Source organism: Blennius ocellaris (genome assembly GCF_963422515.1).
Source record: "Blennius ocellaris genome assembly, chromosome: 5".
Taxonomy (NCBI): Eukaryota; Metazoa; Chordata; class Actinopteri; order Blenniiformes; family Blenniidae; genus Blennius; species Blennius ocellaris.
The window spans coordinates 7,035,264-7,054,443 of record NC_137654.1 but is presented as its reverse complement, the minus strand read 5'-3'; the positions used below and the strand labels follow the sequence as shown (position 1 = coordinate 7,054,443).

General features: G+C 45.0%; 1 protein-coding gene across 1 annotated transcript in view; it reads right to left on the bottom strand.

Moving 5' to 3' along the window:
- arhgap4b (Rho GTPase activating protein 4b) overlaps positions 1 to 19,180 on the bottom strand; it is a 33,846-nt gene that overhangs the window by 2,461 nt on the left and 12,205 nt on the right. Inside the window, 18 exon segments of the mRNA XM_080496508.1 lie at positions 3 to 159; positions 1,717 to 1,819; positions 2,796 to 2,903; positions 3,193 to 3,330; positions 4,003 to 4,174; positions 5,345 to 5,400; positions 6,100 to 6,327; positions 6,420 to 6,525; positions 7,073 to 7,201; positions 8,716 to 8,793; positions 9,027 to 9,087; positions 10,909 to 11,005; positions 11,241 to 11,268; positions 12,186 to 12,270; positions 12,358 to 12,543; positions 12,647 to 12,748; positions 17,031 to 17,252; positions 17,354 to 17,482. Of these exon segments, the coding sequence (XP_080352634.1) occupies positions 3 to 159; positions 1,717 to 1,819; positions 2,796 to 2,903; positions 3,193 to 3,330; positions 4,003 to 4,174; positions 5,345 to 5,400; positions 6,100 to 6,327; positions 6,420 to 6,525; positions 7,073 to 7,201; positions 8,716 to 8,793; positions 9,027 to 9,087; positions 10,909 to 11,005; positions 11,241 to 11,268; positions 12,186 to 12,270; positions 12,358 to 12,543; positions 12,647 to 12,748; positions 17,031 to 17,252; positions 17,354 to 17,482 (2,185 nt within the window).

The following is a 19,180-nucleotide window of genomic DNA, read 5'->3' as shown; positions in this document are numbered from 1 at the left end:
GGGAGCCGCTTGAGGGAGGGATGAAGAGGAAGAGGAGGAGGAGGAGGAGGAGGAAGAATGGGCCGGGGCGGTGCGGGCGGCCAGGGCGGACGGCTGCACCGGAGGCTGGCGGGACAGGAGCTCCTTGAACACGGAGTTCATCTGACGGCTGATCATCTCCTGGGGGGGGGGGGGGGGGGGGGGGGGGGGGGGGAGATGTTGTCGTCAGCCCAGAGAGGAAGAAGATGATGAAGGACCAGAGCTGGTCCAAGCGAGTGACACATCCCTGCTCTTCATTTCCTTCACTTCATCTGCACTGAGACATGCTCGTCATGAAGACCGATATACCGTATTTTCCACACTATAAGGCACACCAGATTATAAGGCGCACCTACATTGATTGACATAATTTACAACTTTGTTCATATATAAGGCACACTGCATTACAAGGTGCATGCAATAGACCAGTGGTCAGCAACCTTTATAGCTCAAAGCCATTAGATTACATTTTCCACTGATTCTAACACCCCAAGAGGTGCTCACACTTTACTTTGATAGTCCTACCTGCAGCCTATGCCAGGAGGACACTACACACAAAACCTTCTTCACTGCTGGTTGACAACTTACAACTACCGGTAATAAACTAAACTACATGAACTAAGCAACAAAAACACAACACAACACAATTATTACCGACACCACAAACCAAATAGAACCCCCAATAATTGCATTTAAAACACCACAAACAGAAACTCCCATAATTCATTGCAGCTGTCGGCTGCACTGAGGAGCTCAGGATGCAAGGCATGATGGGAATTCATGTTTTGTGTTGTTGGAGGTTATTGTGGGTTGTTGTTGGGCTTGGTATTGTGTTGATTGTGTTTATGTGTTTTTGTTCCCCAGTTTAGGGAGTCATTATTTCATCTAGTTTATTTTGGTTTGTTAGAATGTTGGTGTGCAACCATGAGTGATGAATGTGTTGTGTGGAGTGTCGTCCTCTCTGAAGATCCGGTTGAGAAGTTAGAGTTGTCAAAATAAAAGCTTCTGGTTGTTCAGCTGTCAAATAGCAGTCTCAAGTAGAGCAATTCTTCCATATATAAGGCGCACCGGGTTATAAGGTGCACTGGCAGCTTTTGAGGAAATTTGAGGCATTTAGGTGCCTTATAGTGTGGAAAATACGGTACAACAACAACCCAGTTTTCTGTTCTCTGTAAAGAAACGGTTGTCTGCGTCACAATAATGAAATGTAATCAAATATTTGTGTGTGAAGAACTTTTTTTTTCATGCACTGATTAAATATTCCACTAGATCTACAGAAAAAAAACAGAAACGTTTTGATTTGTTGATCAAGCAAGATTGCTTTTTTTTTTAAACAAAAAAATGGATGAATTTACAAAGATTTGCTCACATGACTTAAACTATTCTTGCTATTTTGAACAAATATTCTTGACTTCAATACTCGATTAGTGTAAAGATACTAACTTCAATCTTTATTGCTGATTTCACATATTCAATTAAGACAAATTTTATTTTGTAATCCGATTGCTATCTGCACAATGACATTTGTGTGCAAACCTCCATTTGTGTTTTCATAAACGTGAATGTACTTCTTTGCATTTAACGTCACTTGTGTGTATTTGCAGTTGCGCCTCCATCGACTCTTCTATTAAAAAGTGATTCACAAAGCAGCTTCTCACCTGGAACTCAACAGAAGCAGAGTCAGTGATGTTTCCATACCTTATCTACAGCAGGTCTTTCAGTCTGGACGAAGGGAGGCCCGTCTGTGGGCCTGAAGCTGCCCTGTCTCACAGTGTCCAACGTGTGTCTCCTCTCCTGAGACCTGGACCACACAGAGACGCACCGTCACGAAGACATCGACTTGCTGAATCATCAACTATGATGAATGTGTGATTGTGAAGGTCTGAATAGTTGTAGCCTGACTCAACATCTTTTTTTGTTTTAATTTGTCTAGAAAGTGTGCTTACTTCACAAAAACTCATTTTATAGAAATTAAAAATGACCACAAATGTGTATCACAGTGCAAATCCACACGCTACAAGTTAGCGAAGCACAAACACGTTTTGGGAAATTCATTACATAAAAAAAACAAAAAACATTGATATTTGGTTTTGCTGCCATGAGAACAGTGCTGCCGAGTTTCTTCTGAAGTTTTCACAAGGAAACGACTCCTGGCAGTGGCGTGACCTGACAGCTGAGAACACTTTATTGCTTTTTCTTAAAAAAAACAAAAACTGGCGTTAATGTCTTTTTAACATTTACACCATGTAAGGTCATTCTGTCGGCTGGACTGGACTGGGGGTGGTCAGTGAATGTCCGGCGGGTGGTTTGGACGGTGGGTGGTTTGGACAGAGGGTGGTTTGGACGGGTGGTTTGGACGGCGGACAGTTTGGACGGGTGATTTGGAAGGGTGGTTTGGACGGGTGGTTTGGACAGAGGGCGGTTTGGACGGGTGATTTGGAAGGGTGGTTTGGACAGAGGGCGGTTTGGACGGGTGATTTGGAAGGGTGGTTTGGACAGAGGGCGGTTTGGACAGAGGGCGGTTTGGACGGGCAGTTTGGACAGAGGGCGGTTTGGACGGGTGGTTTGGACAGAGGGCGGTTTGGACGGGTGGTTTGGACAGAGGGCGGTTTGGACGGGCGATTTGGACAGAGGGCGGTTTGGACGGGTGGTTTGGACGGCGGGTGGTTTGGACGGGAGGCGGTTTGGACGGCGGGCGGTCTGGACGGCGGGCGGTTTGGACGGGGGGGCGGTTTGGACGGTTGGTGGTTTGGACGGCGGGCCGACGTTGTTCTTACACTGGCAGGTGTCGTGTGGCCGGGGAGGTCGGCGGCTTCCGGTTGGGGCTCCCCTCGCCTCCTCTCTGTCTCCCCGGCAACGACGCGCTGTCGCTGTTCACCCGCATCCTGTCAGGACACGGACACACACACACACACACACCCACACACCCACACACACACACACACACACACACACACACACACACAGAGTCAAACGCAGCATTGCGTGTCCTAATAGTGTGTGTGTGAGACAGTGAGCGTCTGTGTACAACCATGTAGAACCGAGTGAACTTGACTCTGTGTTTACTGGTGTGTGAACGTGCTCCCATGTTGCATGTGTGTGTGTGTGTGTTGTGTGTGTGTGTGTGTGTGTGTGTGTGTGTGTGTGTGTGTGTGTGTGTGTGTGTGTGTGTACCGCGTTGTGTTCTCCATCTGTGGATCTTCTGCTGACAGGTTTCCAGTGCTGCCCCCGCCGCCTCCACCTCCTCCACCTCCTCCTCCACCTCCTCCTCCTCCTCCTCCTCCCCCGTCCTCTCTTTTCCCTCGCTCTGTCCTGAGGGAGCGAGAGAACAGCAGAGAGATATATTAAGTCCATGTCTCACTGGAGAAAGCACAACCAGTACAAGTTTAAATATGGGACTTATTGACAGACCAACATGTCTGTAGGAGGAGGAGGAGGAGTGAAACCATGTGTGTCCACCACTAAGTGACTTGGAACGTTTCGCCGGCATTAAATCAAACAGAAAGAAGCTTCTTGCAGCGCCGCATTTCGACAAAAACACCCTATAGTGTCACCAATTTATTAGGATTGATGGCAGTTTTAATGGTCACACATTTCAGCGGTAAGGTATCTATAATAATATATATAATAATAATATGTGATTGAATTGTTCCCACCGGTACTTTACATGTACAGATGTGCATGGTACCAGGGACACATCTGGAACAGTGTGAATGAGCTGCGTCAAATTCAGGTTGTATCACCATCTTTTTTTTAAATATTTCTATATATGTATAATACTACATCTTTATTATATTAATTGTCTAGTGCAGTATTTTTTTTGCACTTGTAATCCAGTCTAGTTCCAATCCTGTAGCAATACTTTATTTCACTTTTGAAAATAAATCCCGCTCCGGTCCAGAACTATGAAACAAAGAAAATGTGCATTGTTTCGATTTTTTATTTTTTATTTTTTTTTATGTTTCACAAAGACGTGAAACTCACCCTTCCAGGACGCTGATGTACTTGTGAGGGATGAGCCCTTTAACCCCGCCCACCTCTCCTCTCCACCAATCACAGGAGGCCTTGCTGTGCAGGATGAGCGGCTCTCCCTGCTTGAAGGAGAGCTCGGCGGGGGATCTGGCCACGTAGTCGAACATGGCCACCGCCTCCCACTCTGCACACACAGGACGGACCGGGGTCACCGGGGTAACCGGGGTCACCGGGGGCAGCCGACCCGTTCTCACCTCAAAGGAATCAATTATATTTTCACAAATGTCTTTTTAATTTGTCTTTATTACACCTGGTTCCAACAGCCTCTCTTGGTCAAACCTTCTTGGTCCGTTGGTTGATTAATGAATTGGTTCCTTTGATTTGAATCATGCATTGATTGGTTGTTGGTTGATCGGGGATCAGTTGACTGACTGACTGAGACCATGTTTACACATACGCGTACGCACGTTTACACATAAACGCAGTTCTGAGTCCCCACATGGAAAGAACCTATATGAGGATATATGCCCATATATGAAACCTATAAGCAGTTTATATGCACATATATGCTGTCTATATACGTATATATGTGACATATAGGCAAAATTGAGGTGCATACATGTGAATATACATGCACATATGTACTGCTTCTGTATTTCCACATATATAGGCCATATCTCACTTTGGCAGCTGTCATACATTATCAAGGCAATAACTAAGAACTAACTAAAAAACAATTATGCAAGAAGAACTTATAGGTGCATATATGCACACATATATACGTGCATATATGTATCTATATAGGTGCCTGTATGCACGTATATGTGTACATATATGGGCATTTATGTACATATAATATAAGAAAACGACCAATTTTATATATGTCACATATATTAAAAACCTATATCAAAACCTATATTAAAACCTATATGTTTATATAGGTTCTTTCCATGTGGGTCACCACGAACGACGATTCCTGAAAACTATGGCCACAGTGGAGATCTGGATCAACTCTGTGTGTCCAGTTGCATCTAAAAAGGGGGTCGGCGGAGATTTACGTCACAATAAAAAAAATTTTGATTGGCCATCACGGCTTCATGCTTGTCGTTGCACTGCCCCCTAGAGGCTTGGCTGCTCTGAACCAGCTGTATATGCAGGTCTGTCAATGAAGATCTTTTTTGTAAATGTTGCGCGGGAAAATATCAGTTTTTGTAAAAACCTGGGTAGGTGTAGGTGTAAGCGTGGCCTGAATGTGTATGTGTGTGTGTGTGTGTGTGTGTGTGTGTGTGTGTGTGTGTGTGTGTGTGTGTGTGTGTGTGTGTGTGTGTGTGTGTGTGTGTGTGTGTGTACTGACCGTCCTCACTGGGCAGATGCTCAGCTTCTCCGTCTCCCTCCTCTGTGATTGGTTCACTGCAGATGAGAAAAGAAGGAAACGTAAGTCGGCGGTCAAGAACAGTTGCGCTTCTCGAAACAGACGCTCTGTCACACGACACACACACTTCTTCTCTCGCCATCTGCTGAAGCAATTATAAATGCTGGACGATTTCTGTCAAACGACAATAAAGACCTTTGAGTTCAGTCAAATGTCAGACATAATGTTACATGAGTGATTAGCAGTGTTGGGGGGGAGGGGAGGGGAGGGGGGGGTAATTTTAGTGAGCAATCAGCTTAATAGTATTAAGCAGTTTCTGGACAAAAGCACAGCAAGAAGCTCAGAAAGGCTTTTAGGCTGGGAATGAAACTCTGAGTGAAAAGGATGAGCCAGGAGGAAATAGGCAGAGAGGGAAAGCAGCTTTCTGTACTTGGAGTGTTTAACTGTCACAAAACCTCTGGAGAGAAACAAAACCCTCAAAAATCACACAGTTCTCTATTCCTACACGTCATCCAAGGACATCAATGATCCAGACTGTGATTCAGTCATAAGACGACAATAAGTATCAAGCAGAAACACTTTTCATCACGTCTCCTGAGCGTGATGACACTACATTAGGTGTGTGTGTGTGTGTGTGTGTGTGTGTGTGTGTGTGTGTGTGTGTGTGTGTGTGTGTGTGTGTGTGTGTGTGTGTGTGTGTGTGCGTGTGTGTGTGTGTGTGTGTCCTCTACTCTCACCAGTACTCCTGCTCCAGCGTCATGTGCTTCTCGTAAACGGGGCCCGGCTGCTCCGATTGGCCGGGGAAGATGACGTCATGCTGGAGGATCATGGTCTTGACCAGGTCGTTGACCTGTGGTTGCCTGGCGACGGCGTCGTCAGCATCCAGGCCCCTCAGCAGGCTGGGACCGAAGCAAACGGCCAGGTTGTAGGGCTGCATCATGTTCTCGTCGCTGTACTGAGACACACTGTGGGGGGGGGGTAAAAAACACTGTGACCTTCTAGTTTGAGAATATATACATTTATACATCTCCCACGCCGAGTCTCTGCTCCGACTTACTGGTTGAGGAAGGCGAAAAGGTACCGCATCACGATGAGGAGAGGCCGTGGGAAGGTGGAGACGATCGCTTTAATCTGGGCGGCTCTCTCCATGACGGCCTCGATCTCTGCCCGCGACGGGAAGGAGACGCAAAAATGAGCCACGCGGCAAAGCAGCCCTATCTGCACTTTACACGCCGCCCCCCCCCCGACGGCCTGCATTAAAACACCTTGATTGGGCGGGCTGACGTCCCACGCGCCCGCAGCCGCTATGAGAACCGCATCAAACGCACAAGTCAGAGAGACGCTGTGACGGGGGCTGCGGCCCCCCGGGGGGAGGTGGCTGGGTGGATTTGTTACGCCACTGATGGGAAATCGGAGAGTTTACGGGGAGTAAACAACCTCCGGGGCCGGTTGGCAATCTTGGTGAGCTGAGCAATCTGAGCTTCAGAGTGTCCCGGAAAATTTAAAAAAAAAACAACCCGTAGCATTCACCAGCAGGAATAATAAGGAAATGCTTACGGTTGCCATCGACAACAAACTTGTCTTGTGAGTTGAGCGTCGGCTATATGAAGAACTACTGCTGCTCTAGAACATTGACGCTGAGGATGTGGAATCAGAAGGCTTGAGTGAAACGGCAGAGACAGACAGAGAAGTAGGAGGCGGGGGTCTTACGGACACACTCCAGCAGCCCGGGGTAGCTGTCGTAGGGGAAGAGTGGCGGCTCCAGGCCCCTGAAGTAGAGCTTCAGCACCCCGGCCACAGAATCCAGGTCGCACTCGCTGTCTGACAGCGGGTCTTCCCCTGCAGCGGGGGAAACGAAGCAGAGCGGGACAAGTGTGGGTCTCAAAGGTTCTGGGTGAAAAATGAGTTGGATGAGTTAAGAGGTTTGCGGAGTTTGGCACTAAAACCGTGGAGAGTCACTAACGCTGCGGAGCAATCGTCTCCGTCGGCCGGTGAACACGACAATGTGACTGCAGATGGACGACTCCGTCACCGTGTCGCACCTCCTGCTGAATATTTCAAGACAAAAAGCCTTTCTGCAGGCAGTTTTCTCCTGGTTATTTTTGGCGGCAGATAAGAGCATTTTTTTTTTTTTTTATCTGGACTGTGATGCGAGTCGCCTGCTCGGCCATTAGTGGTCAGTTATAGAGCCTCATGAGGACAAACTGAGGGACACGTGAAGCACAGGGGCTGCCGACACCGATGACGTTTGCTTAATTTGTGCTCATAATTTACCTTTGGCGAAGCCCCGCCCCCTTTTCAGTTACTGCTCCTGACCCGGACAAGACGTTGCAGCCACCATAGTTTTCTGACTTTGGCTCCATCAGACAAAAAAAAACAACAAAAAAACTGTGATCTGAGGCACAGGTTATAGTAACTTCCAATTTGTAGACTTTAATTCAATTTGTGTGCATGTATTTCTTTGCATGTATGTAGGATAGAGGTAGTATAGATCAGTGGTTTTCAACCTTTTTGAGCCAAGGCACACTTTTTTCTTTGGAAAAATCTGGAGGTACACCACCACCCGAAAATGTTAAAATGTGAAATTCTGTAGCCTCTATTAATAATATAAATCTTTTTCTCATCAAAATTTTATCAACAGGAATCAAGTAAATACATAAAAATGTACTTCCCAATTTCTTTTTTTAAATTTTGACTCCCTCAGTGTGAAACCTGGACCTGATGGATGAAGAGCTGAGATCCTGGTTCACATTCTTCCTTTTCAAAAACTTCTCCATCACTGTCACTGACACAGTACTTTGATACAAGATGGGAGCAGCAGGTGGAGATTAACCAGACTGACGTCTGTCAGTTTCGATTTCAACTGCAAAATTCTGTGCTGACATCTATTGGCGAAGAGTATTTATATATGATTACTCTGCAACACACTGCTGTCGGCTGTGAGAGCAAATGATTTTTAGAAAAAAATGTGAAATTGGATAATTTCCCATGGCACACCTGACTAGATCTCGCGGAAACACCAGTGTGCACAGTGGTTGAAAAACACTGGAATAGAGGACAGGCAGTGACCAAACGGTCGCAGGAGGCGGTTGTCAGGAAGAATGGAAGCATCCAGAGTCTCTAAATGTTGCTGATCTGTTGGTATCGTTCTCTCTCTGCTGCTGTAAGTGTGTGGAGGAAGCTGCCATGTGGCGACAATGTTCCTGTTAAATAAATAATTGTGTTCACGCTTCCCTATCTCAGGTCTGTTGTTCTTTCGCCAGCCACAGTTTTGGAACGTGCAGAACGCCGAGAGACGATGTCGTTCACCGGTTCTGTTTTGCTGTCGGTGTAAAAAGTGAGGCGTTGGGTACCTCTTTCAAACGCATCTCTGAGGAGGTTCACTTCCCTCTGTGAGCCAGGAACTCGGAATATTCCTTCATGGTGAAGGCCTGAGACACACACACACACACACACACACACACACACACACACACACACACACACACACACACACACACACACACACACACACACACACACACACACACAGACAGATTTGCATTATACCACATGTTCATATATTTCTAATGTCCCACACAAGCACACACCTCCGCCCACTCACTGGCTGTGTCCAAAGCTCGCTCAGCAGCGGCTTAGCGCGCCGCCATGCAAACTGACTCACCGTGAAGGTTTATGAAACGGATGCAGCTTTCAACCACCACGGGGATCTGCTGCCCAGAGCTCTGTGGAGGAAAGACGGTTAGACGAGGCGAGATGAGAGGCGACGGAGACAGAAGGGGAGCCCAGATACAGGCGCCGAGAAAGAAGACGGCCGGGCCACAAAGGAAGGGAAGACAAAAGGAGCAGAGGGACAGAGGAAGAGCCAGAGAAGAGCCAGAGAAGAGCCAGAGAAAGACACACAATGACCAAAGGGATCAACACTTTCACCCACGAACCTTTTCAACTATACTTCGTCTCAGGAAATCAGTTTCAACTGGCTTCACAAAACATACTAATGTACAATTGAGAAAGTTGAGTTCCAGGCTGGAAAATACAGCCGCAGTCTGATGTTTTGTCGTTTCTGAATAGAGTTAATAAAGAAATCTGGACGCGTGTTGAAATACCCAACCTTCAGTTTAAACCTCCGAAATGTTCATTTAAATACAAAACAAAAACAACTTATTCCACCTTCTACTTCTCTGTGTGGTATATAAGCTAAAAAAAAAAAAAAAATGCTAATCTATTTGTTTTAGCATGCAAAATGATAAACAAGTACAAATAAAAACTCTCAACAGTCACTGAACATCTCGGAGTCACTTAAAAATATTTACTAATAGTGAAAATTGTATAAATTGGATTGAAAAAACTATTCAACTTTAGTAAATAGAAACAAAAACAAAAAGGCAACTCTTATATACACAACACACGTTAGCTTAGCTTGTGTGTTTGAAGATCTGAAGTATGTATGAAGTATATATATATATATCTTTAAATAATAGTGCATTGTGGGACATGTCTGTTTACTTTTGGGTAATGTAATTTTTGTCCTGTTGCAATGCTGCAGATCTATCTATCTATCTATCTATCTATCTATCTATCTATCTATCTATCTATCTATCTATCTATCTATCTATCTATCTATCTAACTGTTTCATGTCTGTACTTGTACTGTTGATACTTCAGTACATTTCATATGAGGTACTTTAAGACTTTGAATCAAGTAATTATTGTATTGTATTGTAATATCCTTTTATGAACGGGAAATCCAATGACCAAAACATACAATGGCCGACAACACACGTCGGTTGTTTGTGTAATGAGTGAACAGGCCACCGGGGGCGCTGCGGTACCTGTGTCCGAGACATTCGCCTTCTTCTTCTGCGCCAAGCAGAGCGGGGACACGGAAAATAGAGAGCAGAGATTAGAGGAGCAGGGAGGGCGACAATATGACGGGAATAAAGATTTAGAGGCAGTAGGAAGAGGTGCGCGCGCACACACACACACACACACACACACACACACACACACACACACACACACACACACACACACACACACACACACACACACACACACACACACACACACACACACACACACACACACACACACACACACTCAGTAGAGGAGTCGAGAGGAGGCAGCAAAGAGGCCAGTGCATTATTTTAATCCCTTTCATAAGAGAGAGAGCGAGAGGAAGCGATAAAGCAAGGGGGAGGTGGGCTGAAAGGAGAGGAAGCCAGCAGTAAGCATGAGAATCGCCGTTATACAAAGAGGCAGCAGTGTGTGTGTGTGAGGTGGTGGGGGGGGGGGGTTGTGATTACCACTGTGTGTTGAGGATAAAGCCCCCAACCCCCAAATCTGCTGCAGCATCAGTGTGACAGAATTCTCAATAAATGTCTTTTCAGAGGGCTGGACAGCCGTGCAGCGAGCATGCAAGTGAAAGTCTGTGTGTGTGTGTGTGTGTGTGTGTGTGTGTGTGTGTGTGTGTGTGTGTGTGTGTGTGTGTGTGTGTGTGTGTGTGTGTGTGTGTGTGTGTGTGTGTGTGTGTGTGAGATGGTTACCTGTATGTAGGAGAGTATGTCTGTGGTGAAGAGTGTGTGGCAGAATTGGGAAACGGGTCTGGACTTCCGTACGCGCACTGACCGAGCACATTGCATTCTGGGGGACAGTAAATAAAATCAAAGATCCGTTAATGCCGATAAACCCTCGGTCAGCTGGGTGTCCCCGAGTCTGAGGCCGAGTTAACTCCAGATTTATCCAGCGTCGGATAGAATTTGGTTGATCTTGCTCCTCCCCGCCTTGCTCTCTCTCTCTCTCTCTCTCTCTCTCTCTCTCTCTCTCTCTCTCTCTCTCTCGTTCATTGAGCTCACTGAGGTGTGATCCCATGATTTACCTGGAGGGGTCGCTGTCAACGGCCTCAGCTGGAAGAAACAGAAAACAAGAAACAAGAAAATTGTTTATGTTTATGCACTGATTTCTCACTCCAAAGTCGAATCCCTCCAGCGGGGGCAGTATAGAGTCTCCTGCGGTTGGTGGTTCTCCATGAATATGTGTGGCACATAGAGCGACACCTAATGGTCGGCGTCAGAATTGCAGAGCGGAAAAGAATGATACAAATATTAAGCTGGGGTCAGTCGAATCCCAATAAATTGACTAAACAGCTAGAAAACGTCTCGTTCCACTTCCAATCACTTGATCCAGGTGAGTTTGTGCCACCAAGCTGAAATATTTACATGTTTTGACATTCCGATTTTTTTCACGCGAACACGGCATGCGATATGTAAGCAAACTGAAGTGTCCTCGTTGATATGAGGCGATGAGACGCCATCGCACTCCTACGGCAGGGGGAAAATAATCTCAAACCTTAAACTACCTGAACATGTTTGTATGTATGAAAGTAAAACTTAAATCATGATGGATCTCATTTTTATTTTGGTCCCTTCTTTTTTGTAAGGAGCCATGGTCACGTTTAGTACCGGGTGCTGGCTTTTTTTTAGTTCTATTTATTTATTGATGTTTGTCTATAAAATCTTTAATGTTGCTTTTTCCCCCTTCTAATTGGATTTATATCAATTTTACAGGTGAAACCGTACAGTTTTTACCAGTCAATTGTAATAATCTGTACTAATTTCTTTGAAAAAATTATAATAATAATAAATGAAAGATCAGTTACAAAAAGGAGTGAAAAAGTAAGTAACATTTTCTTTTTAGAAAAATAAGCTTTTATTTTTTAAAGATGTTTCAATGAACTGGACGTCTCTGCCCTCAGCCTTTCTCATTGGTGTGTGAGTGGGGGTGTCCAGCAGGACAGACACACTGTTTGTAAAGATCCTCCTACCTTTCTGGATGGCACCGTGTAGAAGATCGTGTTTGGCTTGAAGTTTGAAGGTGAGAGAGCTGCTGGTGAGGAACTCCTTCACTTTCTGAGGCAGGAAAGAAGAAGCACGTCGATAAAGGCGGAGCGGACATCGACCGGGATCAATGAAGACGTGAGTTTTTAATGATCTGACTGTGAAGTAGTAGGTCTCCGTCTCCTGCTGATTGGCCCGGCGCTTGGCCAGGGTCAGTTTCTGGAGGGTGCCCCCTCCTGGCGGCTCGTGCGACAGGCTGCTGGGCACGTCCAGGGACGGGTTGGAGTCGCTGTCGCACATGTTGTCCAGCAGGGCGGCGAGCGTGGCTTTGAGCGTTTTACTGACCTGTGGGAGGTGGGAAGCCCCGTCAGTCCAGGCCGAGAGCGCCGGGCGATCGGTAAATCAATACCCCGTGACGAAAACCTCACTGTGAAGAGACCAAACTCACCTCCTCCGTTTCCAAGGTGACGGCAGCGAGTCGAGACTGAAGCTGCTGGAACCTGGTTTCCAGTTCATACCTCACCTGGCTCTCCGCACTCACCTCGCACACCTAGAACACGGGACAAAACATTAGGTATTGCTTAGCTAGTAGCAGGCTGGACGCCGTTTGACCGCCAGCACTTCCTTTGATCTCGTTGGCAGAGACTTGACACATATCGCCATGCCAACAGGACGACGTGATCAAATGTTATGAGAAACACAAAAGAATAGGGTTTAAACTACTGACTGATTGAAAGAGGATATTAAACCCACATTGATTCATCCTGAAAGGATAAACACCAGAGTTCACTTTATACCAGAACAAAACAAATGTCTCCTGTGGATGAAGCTGTGTGGCAGATCACACAAAATCAACGCCAAAACTATAAACAAAGTGTATATTTGTTAGAAAGTAAGACAATGATCTTTGCAATTGTATAATATCAATCACGTAATGCAGAGGTGTCAAATACGCTTTACTTCAGGGGCCACACAGCCCAGTTTCTTCAGTAACATAGGGGCACGATAACATTTAAATTAACATTTTAAAGTCTTTCCTTGTTGTGGTTCAGTACGGAAGAGTAGTCGGGCCACTGAAGAAAAACAATTTGGAGGCTAAAAAAAACAAAAACCTTCATGCAATTCAGAAAAAGTCGAAAATCTACGGAGCCCCGGAAGGGACATGGAGAGAAAAAAAAAAAGAAGGGTGAAAAAAAAACTATCTCGGGATCTCGTAAAACTATATTGTTATATATGCGCATTGTGTATGTGATCGACTAAGTTTGTCCTTCCAGAGACACCATACCCCCCCTCGACTAAGTTTGTCCTTTCAGAGTCACCATACCCCCCCTCAACTAAGCTTGTCCTCTCAGAGACGCCGTACACACCACTGTTGTTGAGAGAAGCTTAAGCTAATGCAGGACACCCACCTGTACGAGAGTTTTATTGAGTTTTATTTTGAAATCGACCTAAAATATAAAGACATTAAAGCAGTTTTTAGTGAAAGGACATGCTTTTGCGAGATCTCATAAAAGTTATTGCGAGATATTTTTTTTTTTACCTCTTTTTTTTTTTCTCCAATTACCCTTTGGGGGCTCCGTAAAAATCGAAGTCGAGGTTTTTTATTGTTGGGGTTTTTTTTGTACAAATTCCATCCATCGACATGCCAGCCCATGTGACTGCTTCAAAATGCATCTCAGGCGGTTTAATGAAGTGGTAAAAAGACGCTTCAGAACAGGATTTAGCTCATAAACACAGTCAGTCACAGACCCAGTGCAGCTGCAGCACTGTTCCTTTGCGGAAGTTCATGGAGTACGAAGGACAAAGGCACGGATCCCTGCTGCTTATTCAATGTCTTGATATTAATCAAGGAAATCCGGTGTAAAATCACATGTCCACAAACAGTAAACAACCCTACATAGTAGGAATTAAGTAATTTAATGGTATTTCACATCCATGGACAAATGATGAGGGATGAACCGACGCCTCTCCATGAAAAAATTTATCTTGACTTTGATTTTCAACATTTTCTGAAGTGCCATGAAGGATTTTTTTTTCTTTTCTTTTTTTAAGCCTCTGAACTTTTTCTTCTTCAGTGGCCCTCATACTCTTCAGCAAACGTGATGAAAATGGCGATATTTTCACACAAAGAATGACAACGATCTCAACCTACAGCCAATTTCAATGAAACCTTCTGGTGCAAAATATAACGAAATCTCCAAAAAAACAAAACAAACAAAGAATTTTGGATGTTTTTACAAAAGTACCCTGACAACATATCCAATAGCTTAGCCGTTGTATCCGCTGTAAGAACTATGTTGAAAAACCAACATTTTCTCACATGACATTCTCATCACATGCTTGGTGGATCGTCCAGCTCAGTCGGAGCATCTTACGGTTTTGAACACGGGCCTTACGTTGTATGTTTGACACCTGTGACGTAACGCTAGCAGCGATGAGCTTCTCTAAGCTAGCCACCTAGCTTAGCTGATGACCACTGGCGTTAGCTCAACACCACTAGCTGAGTAAGTAGCTCGGTGGCTAAGCACTGACTAGCTGCTGTTGCGGTGTGGTTTCTAGCATAGATATAAACACGAGATGCCGCCTGGCCTATCAGCGCCTGTTGACGTGACGTGCCTACGGCGCCGCCATCTTGGGGAGGTCACCTGCTTGTGCTATACATGCGGATCCCAGGCTAGAAAATCCACAAAAACAGTCGTAGCTCGCTCGCTAGTCCACGTAGCAACACAAGTAATACCTCATTTTAAAGCTGAGGAAAAAAGCTCTATCCCGTGGAAACCTCATGGACAAATTATTGAGAGGAGGAAATGTCAGTGGATCTATATGTTTTGCATGAGTGGGTAACCTCACCAAGGTTGCAGCACTGTCGGCACGTCACAATTGAGGCATCTAGTGTTTTATATCTATGGTTTCTACACTAACAGCCGCCATGTAAACGTGCAGTCTGCTGCGGCGGCTTGTCTGAGCTAGCAACAGTAATTATGGGGGGGCGGGGCTTAGCTAAAGGTCAACGGTAAAACAGTAGCTGAATATTACAATTTACTGCTAATGAAAGGCAACAACTCTGAGCATGGTCTTCGAGTCGCACAGCGAACACAGCTGACAAAGGCAGATTTATGACTTACATGAATAATTATTGAATGAGCCTTTGAATTAACGCAGAAGAAGAAGGGGATTAGCTCTCAGCTCCCTTCAACCCCAGTCAGAGGTGAAATAATAGATATAGCCTTTAGTCTCCAACTTAGCTAATACACGCCCAAAAATCCACTCTCCTGCTGATTCCTTTGAAAGTGCATTGTAACGGTTGGAAAAGAGATTTTATAAAGAGGGAAGAGTGAAAGTATTAAATGCAGCAGAAGGGAGGAGAGGCACCGACAGAATAATTCATGCTCATACTGACAGGGAGGGAAACAAAACATCTTCAGACCTGAAGAAAGGTTCTGATGATGAAGCTAAAGACCACAGAGTATTCGTACTGATTATCTATCCTGGATAATGAAGTGTGTTATTTAATAGAGTGACCATTAGACCATTGAGAGAGCGAAATAAAAGTCTCCTCTACCAACCTCGAGATACTTTAGATGCCATTTCATTTTAATTTCCATCCATCTTCAATACCGTTTATATGGCGGGCAGGATAAACCCTGGCCAGACCGTCAGTCCGTCAGAGAACTGATAAACCTTTAATGCCTATATTTCTACAATATCTCGGAAACCAACCCATGCAGAGGGAGAACATGTGAGCTCCATGCAAATAGGCCCCAAGACTCCCTGTTTTTCAATCAGTTAAATGAGTTTACACATTAAAAAAAATATATATATTTGTAGCTTAATACAAGGCTGTAGACCCAATCACTACTACAGTGGCAGCGATCGTCAAGATTGTAAAGGAGGACAAGCGGCTGTAGAGCAGAGCGACGGTAAGAGGATGTTGATTCTGTGCCGTTAGCCCACAGTGTCTGACTGGTCTGTACTGTACTGGTCTGTACTGGTCTGTACTGGTCTGTACTGGTCTGTACTGTACTGTACTGTACTGTACTGTACTGTACTGTACTGGTCTGTACTGTACTGTACTGGTCTGTACTGTACTGTACTGTACTGTACTGTACTGTACTGTACTGTACTGTACTGTACTGTACTGGTCTGCACTGTACTGTACTGTACTGGTCTGTACTGTACTGGTCTGTACTGAACTGGTCTGTACTGGTCTGTACTGTACTGGTCTGTACTGTACTGTCTGTACTGAACTGGTCTGTACTGAACTGGTCTGTACTGTACTGTCTGTACTGAACGTGTTACACCACGAATCAAAAGTTATACGCCTGCTATGGACTTTGTTTTCCCACAATGTGCAGCACGCCGAATCCCAGCCGCTGAGACAAGACAGTAAACAAGAGGAGTTGGATTCACCAGATTCAATGTGAATTTCTCCGTCTGTGTGATGATTAAAGGATTATCTTATCTTATCTTATGTTAATGCTGGAATCCACACAGATCACAACCTAATCCAGGGGGAGAGCAAACAATTAATGACCTCCTGTCAGCAACAGAGTTGTATCGGCTCCAGATACATTGATCCGGCAGAGGCCGCTGAATCATTAAAGGAAGAGATGGCTCAGCACATTAATTTCAATTCATGATGTGGGATTAAATACACAAGGAACGACTGGTGGTGAACTTGTTTTCAATAACGAAACTTGACGCTGGCGTCTGAAGGTGTGACTTCCTGCTCGCCACCAGCCAGTCGTCAACATGTAAGACCCCCCCCCCCCCCCCCCCCCCCGGTGTGTTGTGGCGCCGTGTGACGCCTGTGTGAGGCGAGGCCGGCCTACCTGGTCCCCCTCGTGCGGATGGTAGTTGAACCGGAACGGGAGGCAGAAGGCGGAGTCGTGCTGCTGCAGCAGAGCGTCCCGGTCCCCGCCCTGGTCCAGCGAGGTGACGGCCGCCTCCAGCTGCTTCAGGCCCGTCTCCTCCGTCTTCTGGATGCGCCACCTGCTGGCCAGGTAGCACTTCATCACCCTCTCCACCGACAGATGGAAACCCAGGTCACAGCACTGAGGGAGCGGAGAGGACGGAGAGCGTTGTGGAACGAGTGAAAGGTAGGAGATATAAGACTTCGCATCCTTCTGTGGACAGTTCATTTCACGTTTCTTACGTCAATGAGGGTGCTGACGTCCTGCAGGTAGTACTTGTTCATGGCTGCGTTTGCGGCAGCCAGATTCAGCAGGTAGTCATTACGAGCCTTGGTGCACTTCAGCTGGGTCTCCTGCACTCTGCCATGCCTCTGTACGTGCACACGTAAGGAACATACTTTGTTTTTATATTTAATTTAACCTTTATCTTACCAGAAAAATCTCGTTGAGACAAAAAATCTCTTTTTTCAAGAGAAGACAGGCAGCAGTATATTAAACTTTCAGACAAAACAGGCACAAAAAACATCTAAGAAAAATGTCAATAGATTACAAAACATGCACATTTGCTCCAATTTCTTTTATTTTATATAAGAGTCCGTATCTATATGACTGATGTAGACGAATCAAACATCACACAAAACAGCATGAAAATACATTCTCATTAAAAAAACACAAGAAAAAATACATTGCGACACTCTTTTTATGACCGTTTTTTTTCAAGAGGTTCTGAGTTCACCAGCCAAAACACTGCCGCCTCCCGCGACCCAACCGAATGGACAGAGGTGCAGAAGATGACGCATAGATCCATGACGGTAGAAACACGTACAGCAGGAAATAGAGGAACGGTTACTGCGGCTATACGAGCTCCAGTGCTTCAAGTATTCCTCCTTTTTGCTACCGAGTGATCCCCGCCGCCATGCCGACCGGGAGCAATGCGCTCCCAGTCGGCTCTTCCAAGGAGGACATTTCTGCGGGGAAGGCCCAGGCGAACACGGTTCAAAGACTTTCTTTTGACAGATGGACACAACAGATCGTACATCCCGCCAAGATCCGGGTCACTGGGATCCGTCCCAGCAGCCGGTCCTGGGGGTTCGTCAGCGAGCGTCTGGGAGTTTGGGTGGACAATCTCTGCCTGGAGCACTTTTCAAGACTGATGACCTTCATTTGTCACGAACACAATTATACACAGTGTGATGTGAAGTGAATTGTTTTCAGCACCTGATCCAGACCGAAACAATGACTGCATTCAGCTCAGTTCAGATCACGCTGTTCTTGTTGAGCAAAGCAAAGTGGGTGTTTTAAATCGTGTTCATTCTTGACAATGTATCGTTACTATGCAGTATGAAATGTCCCACGTCTGTTAAGTACTGATACACGTCGCGGTTATATACTTCATGTGTTTTCAGTAGACATTTTATTGGCCACCACCCTACCCAATCTTGTGATTGAGTGATTTAAAGGTCCTTATGCAATTATAAACTTTCACAGTTTATAACATACTATACATTATTTTTTACATTTTAAGCTGATTTACATTTCTTTTTACATTTTTTGTTATTTTAGTGGTTTGCCCAATTTGGCTCTTTTTTTTTTTACCTTTCCATCTTTTAGTTTGTTCTATGATGATTTTACCATTTTATAACAAAATGTTTTAAAACACACTGAAGTCAAGCTGACTCTTTTTCAATTTTTTTAAGCTGTTTATACTTATACCTATTTGCTACATTTTATTTCTTATGACCATTTTAGCTGATTCAGCCATTGAAAAAAATGTAATAAAATGGTAGTGATTGTTTTCTTAGCTATTGTCTTGCTTTTTTTTTTTTTTTAACCTCTTAGGCCAGGAGATAAAAGTCATTTTGGAATATTGTCTGATAAGTAAATAAAATAAAAAATAGAGTCAAGTAGTTTATTTGAATATAATATTGTGGCGAGCTTCAGGGGATGACAGCAGAGCTCTAGACACATGCAGACAAAACAGGAAGTGGTTTGATCAGTTGAAACCTCATGTTAACACTTTCCCCCTCTTCTTACTTTTGTCTCTCTGTCTCACACTCTCACACACACAC